The sequence below is a fragment of the Hoplias malabaricus genome, chromosome 16, assembly GCF_029633855.1.
Source record: "Hoplias malabaricus isolate fHopMal1 chromosome 16, fHopMal1.hap1, whole genome shotgun sequence".
Classification (NCBI taxonomy): domain Eukaryota; kingdom Metazoa; phylum Chordata; class Actinopteri; order Characiformes; family Erythrinidae; genus Hoplias; species Hoplias malabaricus.
Window position 1 is genome coordinate 1,378,471 of NC_089815.1, and position 7,500 is coordinate 1,385,970.

A 7,500-nucleotide genomic window follows, 5' to 3' on the forward strand; every position below is an offset into this window, starting at 1 on the left:
CCATAACATTTACAGATGTTGGACATTTACCCGTGTGAGTTTATGGGGAATATTTCCTGTACTGGCAACCCCTCCACATTCGGCTCAGCAGTTTATAAAGAGCGTCACATCCTTCGCAACAAACAAGCAGCCGTTAGACGCAGAAGTCTCTCAGAAAACTACAAAAAAGTAGCAGTAGCTTCAGCTGCATCTAAGAGGGAGCTGTTGCTTAGCAACTGTTTCTCAGAGGATGGATACAGTTACCAGGTAAAACACGGCTGTTGCCAAGTTGTTAAGTATCAGAATATTAAATTATTGATGTATTTAAGCAAGTTGTAGTGTTTTTCTGCAACAAATCCCAGCTGAGATCACCATTTCACAGATGTCCACAGAGTTTTGGAGAGTGCAGGGTGTGGACACGGTGTGTGAAGTGAGAATGGACGGAGGAGGAGATTCAAACCACTGACTCGAGGAGCTTTGACAGTTTAAGAGACTAGAGCTGAGCCAAGCCAACAGAAACAAGGAGGAAAAGATGACAGCAGCAGTTTAACTGTAAGGAGAGAAGCAGACACACACACACACAGATAAAGAGAGAGAGAGAATGAGAAAGAGAAAGGGGATACAAATAAAGCAGGATACAGTTCGAATTAAACACACAATTACATTACATCTACACACACGCACACACACACCCTGCTCACATTTGCGTGTGATACAGATTTGCACACACACATACACACACACATATATATATATATATATATGTGTGTGTGTGTGTGTGTGTGTGTGTGTGTGTGTGATCTGAAGCAGACTCATTGACCCATTACCCAGAATGACTCTAACACCATATGGTCACAGGGCCCTCTACAGCGTCTGTGTTGACAGAGGACAGTCAGCCGTCAGGATAAAGCCCGGCACATGCGGCGTCTCTGGGTTTTGATGCTCTAAATCCACCCCCACCAGCCACACACACACACACACACACACACACCACAGTCTGAAAACGTCTAATAGCTGAAAGCTCGTTTCCACCCCCTGCTTGGTCACGACCTTCAGATGGAGATTAAACACACGCTCCACTATCCCTCCACGATTTTTATTATGATTCTGCTTTATTGGTCACTGTACATTAGCTGAACTTATTAAAGCCCAATCACTTTGTCTGAAATCCTAGTGTGTGGACACCACAGACCACAGTACAGACCTTGTTATATATAAAGTCACCCGCAGCGAGCATGAGCCACCAGAGTGGCCTGGAGGAAACCCACGCAGACACAGAGAGAACACACCACACTCCTCACAGACAGTCACCCGGAGGAAACCCACACAGACACAGAGAGAACACACCACACTCCTCACAGACAGTCACCCGGAGGAAACCCACACAGACACAGGGAGAACACACCACACTCCTCACAGACAGTCACCCGGAGGAAACCCACACAGACACAGGGAGAACACACCACACTCCTCATAGACAGTCACCCGGAGGAAACCCACACAGACACAGGGAGAACACACCACACTCCTCAGAGACAGTCACCCGGAGGAAACCCACGCAGACACAGAGAGAACACAACACACTCCTCACAGACAGTCACCCGGAGGAAACCCACGCAGACACAGGGAGAACACACCACACTCCTCACAGACAGTCACCCGGAGGAAACCCACACAGACACAGGGAGAACACACCACACTCCTCAGAGACAGTCACCCGGAGGAAACCCACGCAGACACAGGGAGAACACACCACACTCCTCAGAGACAGTCACCCGGAGGAAACCCACGCAGACACAGAGAGAACACAACACACTCCTCACAGACAGTCACCCGGAGGAAACCCACGCAGACACAGGGAGAACACACCACACTCCTCAGAGACAGTCACCCGGAGGAAACCCACGCAGACACAGAGAGAACACAACACACTCCTCACAGACAGTCACCCGGAGGAAACCCACGCAGACACAGGGAGAACACAACACACTCCTCACAGACAGTCACCCGGAGGAAACCCACGCAGACACAGGGAGAACACACCACACTCCTCAGAGACAGTCACCCGGAGGAAACCCACGCAGACACAGAGAGAACACAACACACTCCTCACAGACAGTCACCCGGAGGAAACCCACGCAGACACAGGGAGAACACACCACACTCCTCACAGACAGTCACCCGGAGGAAACCCACGCAGACACAGAGAGAACACACCACACTCCTCACAGACAGTCACCCGGAGGAAACCCACGCAGACACAGAGAGAACACACCACACCCAAGGGGACCTTCCCGCCCAGGACCCTGAGACCGGAGCAGGGTGGCAGTGTCACATGCAGCGCATCTCACATCAGACGATTAATTACACGGATTTGTCGTTCTTGTCGTAATAATAATAATAATAATAATAATTTCATGTCTGTAGCGCCTTTCTCAAACTCAAGGACACTCCATAAAGGAGGAAACACCAGAGATCAATAACGATGAATAGAAGCTGATTAATCAAGGAAACAAAGAATGAACATGTTGAGAGAGAAGGGCTAAGACAGCGGTAGGAGAGGATGGGTGAAGGAGGAGGTTGAGTAGAGGAGGTCCTGTTACATTAAAGGTAAGTGCAGTACAGATTCTCAGACACATCCAGGCCACTAGGTGTCAGTAAAAAGAGCCGTCTGTTTCTGTTATTGGTTTGTAACAATAAAAACGGTAAGGAAAGCAGCAGATGAACTCTTTGGAGCGGTCATCTCTATCCTCCTGTTACTTTATACTCTCACCGTTCGGCACTGGGGTGTGTGTGTGTGTGTGTGTGGGGGGGTATTATTTCTGCTGAAATACACAGTAGACGGATCATATTTTCACATGAGGCCGTGCACTGAAACAGTGAAGGATTTTCCACCTGGTCAACAAGCAAAAGTCACAGAGTGGAACAGAGTCTAATGACCTCCGAGGGTTTCTGGACCACTGACCTACAGACGGTGTGTGTGTGTGTGTGTGTATGAGAGAGAGACAGAGATGTGTAACTGAGCAAGAAAATCCCTGAGCGATATTCCTCCAGATACACAATGTAACTATTAGAGCATTTAAGGTGGAACAGTAAGTTCCACACTACACCATTTAAGGCGGACTGAAATGTTCTACAGAGATATTCAGGAAATGGAATGTAACTACTGCAGCATTGAGACTCAGGACTAAACCCCACAGAGAGCTTGAGTTGTGGTGAGACTTATTCAGACTCTGGCCACAACAGCATCCAGCATTTGGTAACATTCAAACATTCAGAAAGCCCTTGCTCCAAGCGTCTGCGACCGTTCGCTCCACGCCATGTTCCCAGAAGAGGCCTGGGGCAAGTCCCCTAACCCCACCCTCACCCCCCGAGAAGAGGAGAGGCAGCTGTGGACACGAGCGTCTCTCAGGCGTCAGGTGAATGTTTCTGAACGTGTCTGACCTCCCAGTGGCTGAAGACCAGCTGTGGACTGGCCAGGCCGCTCGTCCTCTTCCTCATCTCGTCCGCAAACCCGAAACTCTCCGCCACGGGCAGCACGGCTCTGATGATGAACATGTCCGTCCCCTCCTTCATCTCCTCATTCAGGACACGCCCCTCGCGCTTGGAGAGAACGGCATAAACACGACCTACACACAAACACACACATACATACACACACACACACACACACACACACACACACAAGTTGTTCAGTTTGCAGAGACTTACAACTAACTTTCCCATAATTACTACTGGTTTCAACCTAAAAATGAAGTTAACTCTAACCTTAAACCAACATTTAAACTTGTCTTCACCTTAAAATGTAATAATTACCTTGTGGGGACCAGCTGACAAGCCAAGTCCCCACAATGTGTGTTGTGAGAGTGTGTGTAGGTTTGGGTCCACACAATATATTCCCGGTACACACACACACACACACACACACACACACACACACCTTTATATTTCTTTTATTTTTTGTATTTTTTAATCACATTTCCAGTTGCATCATCACTACAGCTCAACACACTTTGAGGAGAACACTGACTATTAATGCTGTTACATAAGTGGGTGAGTGTAGGAAACACACTCCACAGGTGTGTGTGTGTGTGTGTGAGAGAGAGAGAGAGAGAGAGAGAGAGGGAGAGAGAGAGAGAGAGAGTGAGAAATAAACGAGATATTATTTAATAATCAATTAGATAATTAAGTTATCTGACTTGCCCCTGGATTTGGGGGTCTGGGAATATCTGCACCCGGACACGAAGAAAGAAGGACGTCTGCGACAGAGGAAGACCCTGACAGGGCTGAAAGACAAATAAAGACAGAGTGCTTCGTTCTCCAAGTCTCTCCCCGAGAGAGCCGTCTCTCTAATCCACTCCAGCTGCCTTCCTAAAGGCGCCGATTTCACCTCCTGTTTACTGAAACACAAGCCGGCGGGGTCCAGCACCGATCTGGAATATTTCTGCAGACGGAGTGGAGAGGGATGGAGGGGAAAGTCATTTGCTGGGTTTGATGAATTATTTATCTGCTCTCGCTCGGCCCCGGGGACGCCGTCCTCGTCTCCCAGGTCTCTTCTCCTCCCGGGGCGGGTTCCCTGTACTCCTTCGGCCGGCTCCTTTTTCACTCAGGCATGTTCGGCAGACAATCCGGCCTTTGTTCGAGGACCCAGAGCAATGACATCACCTCCTCGAAACACGACTGCCCCACAGCAGCTTCCAATTATGGAACAGGGAAATCTATTTCCTTTGTGTGGGGTGCGCGCATTTCTCGGCCTCGACGGAGCCTGGAAACCTGGTAACGAAGAGGAGGCCTCGGTCCCGTTGTCCTTAGAACCTCCCACAAATGCGGGAGATCAGCCAAGGTGGGTGTTAGAAACGTGGGTCTTTCCATTCCTACAGGGTCTGAGCATCACAACAAGCCGAGCGGGTCTGGGTCAGTACTCTGATGGAGACCTTCTCCTCCTACGAAAGCCAGGGTGGTGCTGGAGTTGATGTTACTGGGTCCAGCAGGGGGCGCTGTCCCTGTGGTCTGTGTGGATCCCAATGCCTGGGTGAAGTAGCAGGGACACTGTACTGAACAAACACCATTGTCCCTCGGTATCTGAGGCATTTCCTGTAGAAAAGACTTCTCCTGATAATGTGCATAAGATACACAGTGCAGTTTCTGCAGTGCTGAGCCTGGAATAGCCCTGTTACAGCACAGCGGAGCATCACAGTGATTTTGAAGCTGTCGTTTGGAAGTAAAATGCTACCTATTCCCAAAATCTGAGCGAGTACGTGAGGAACAGCGCCCCTTGTGGAGCAGCTCCTAACTATGAGAGAGTGAGTGAGTATGTGTGAGTGAGTATGAGTGAGTTACAAACCAGTTCCATGAAGTGCTTCGTATCGAAAAACCTACATTTACAACAGAACACGGTACAAATCTGTCCCTGAACTAAAAGATACTGAAGACGGACCCCCGAGGAGACCACCCGAGTGAGTGTGCCTGTGAGGGGCATGGAGGGGTGGGTTTCTGCTCACCTAAGACTTCAGCGGTGGCCATGATCTCGCAGGTGTACATGGCAGCCATGAGCCTCTGGGGTTTGGCCTGGAAGGCGTATCTGCAGCTCTCCTTCACGGCTGCGATCAACTGACCAGAGAAAGGCCCGTAACAGTCTGCAGACTCTCCTCTCCGTCTGCTCTGGCTGCTTCCGGCTTCGTTTGGCTCTTCAAGCTCAGATACTGGCGTAGGACACACACACACACACACACACACACACTGTAACGTTCAGTACGCTCTCGGACCAGAGGCTCGTCCAACACTTCTTCTGGAATAAAGCTTATTAACAGGGGGTTTCCTCTATTTCTGCAGCAGCAATAGACTCTAATCTTACATAAGAATTTTAACATTAGATACTGGGCCATTGCTGTGAGGATCTGATGGAATTCAGCCATGAGAAAACCAGTGAAAGCCCATGGTTTGATGTTGGATGTTAGATCTGAATCCTACACACCACTAGGACTTGAATGTGGCGACCTAAGTCCTATTCACACCAAGTCTGACACGTCTTTGTCTCAAAGCTCTGAAATTACGAGAAGATGCTGGAAGAGGAAGAAGAAATTGATTCATTGAGTCGGAGCCATGTTGAAGTCCTCATTTTACTGTTAACACTGCAGCTAAACAGCACCCTGAATCCCCCTCAGTCTCAAAAACAAAAAGGCAGTGTTTCTGAAGCTCACTGGGGGAGTGTGAGGCTCTGCTTCTGCTCTCAGTAAAAGGGATTATATTTTCTATAACCACCACAGTTTAGTTCACAGTGTGCTGATAAGTTAAGCTTTGCGTTACGAAAAGCTGCTACGGCCAAAACGAGGTGTTCAGCCGCCTTCTTCCTGCTCATTTGTTTGGTCTGTAACCATGACAACAGCGCTCTGATTGGTCAGTCTGATTTTAATGCAGATTTAGAGCAGGTTCTAATTGAAAATCTGATGCAGAGCCACAGCCCTTCAGTTTTGGACTTGGTGTGACACGGACACGTCTTTGTTTTCATGTGAAATCATATCATTTCTTCTTTAAAACCATCCCCTGATCTATCTACATTAATTATTTCCATGAATTAATGAATGAATGAACTGACTAATTCCTTAATGCATTAAATCCTTTAAACTGTAAGTAGTTCTGTTTCTTAATGAAACATCTGTGACCTGCTTCGGTCCAAACCCCACGAGCCCCACAGCAGTGTTCTCCCCCTGTGTAAACAGCCCCTGTTCAGACAACCCGCTTTCAGCACCTGTTCCTTTAAATGATAATGAGCCGCTCGCTGTTCACCCCGACCCCGAGCGCACAGCAGTGAGGAGCGAGGAGCAGAAGCTCTGGTTTTTAGCCGTTTTCGCTCTGTTCTCTTTCTTCTCCGTTTTTACTCAGTGCTCTTATTTCTCCGCGCTCGTTGTGTCTGTTTTGCTGAGTTTAACCTCATCTTTGCGCTCTCACATAAACATGGGTCCAGCGCTGTGATTGGACAGACTCAGACGAGGGGGCGGGGCGAATCTAAAGTGTCTGCACTTGTGTCTGACTTTATTTTTTTTTTTTTTTTTTGCACATGCCCCTTTAACAAAACTGACATTTATTTGTCCTGCATTCTTACCACTTCTATCATTCTTTATGTCCAAAACCTGCTGGGAAACGGAGTCCTCCTCCACTGAGTCCTGTTGGTTTAAGAGGGAGGGAAACTTCATCTCCCAGCTCTCCACCGAGAAGCAGACACCCATCAGAGGCTCCTCACACATGGGTCCGGAGAGAGTTGCGAGCTGGAAACCGCTCACGATGCTGTTGTCCAGGTCTCGCAGGGTGAGGGTCTCCGGTTTGTCCTTCTCCAAACACTGCCACACTGAGGGTCTCCTGTACTCGTCCACATTGTTCAGGAGGATGTTCGGACCACAGCGACGTGGCCCAAAAGCCCAAATGCGATCCACGGCGTTCCTCCACTTATGGCCGTGCAGGTGACCCTCCAGCTTGCTCTTGAAGTCCTGGATCTCCTCCAGGGTCTTCTGGCTAATCTGCAGG

The 7,500-nt window shown here is 48.9% G+C and overlaps 1 protein-coding gene across 1 annotated transcript in view; it reads right to left on the reverse strand.

Annotated features, from left to right (window-relative positions):
* The window catches only part of efl1 (elongation factor like GTPase 1), a 62,952-nt gene that overhangs the window by 5,327 nt on the left and 50,125 nt on the right, over positions 1-7,500 (reverse strand). The window contains exons 18-20 of the mRNA XM_066647499.1: positions 7,082-7,500; positions 5,481-5,681; positions 3,424-3,608 (exon numbers count right to left, since the gene is read on the reverse strand). The exon at positions 7,082-7,500 is cut by the window's right edge and continues 333 nt beyond it. Of these exons, the coding sequence (XP_066503596.1) occupies positions 3,424-3,608; positions 5,481-5,681; positions 7,082-7,500 (805 nt within the window). The remainder of the gene's footprint in view (positions 1-3,423; positions 3,609-5,480; positions 5,682-7,081) is intronic.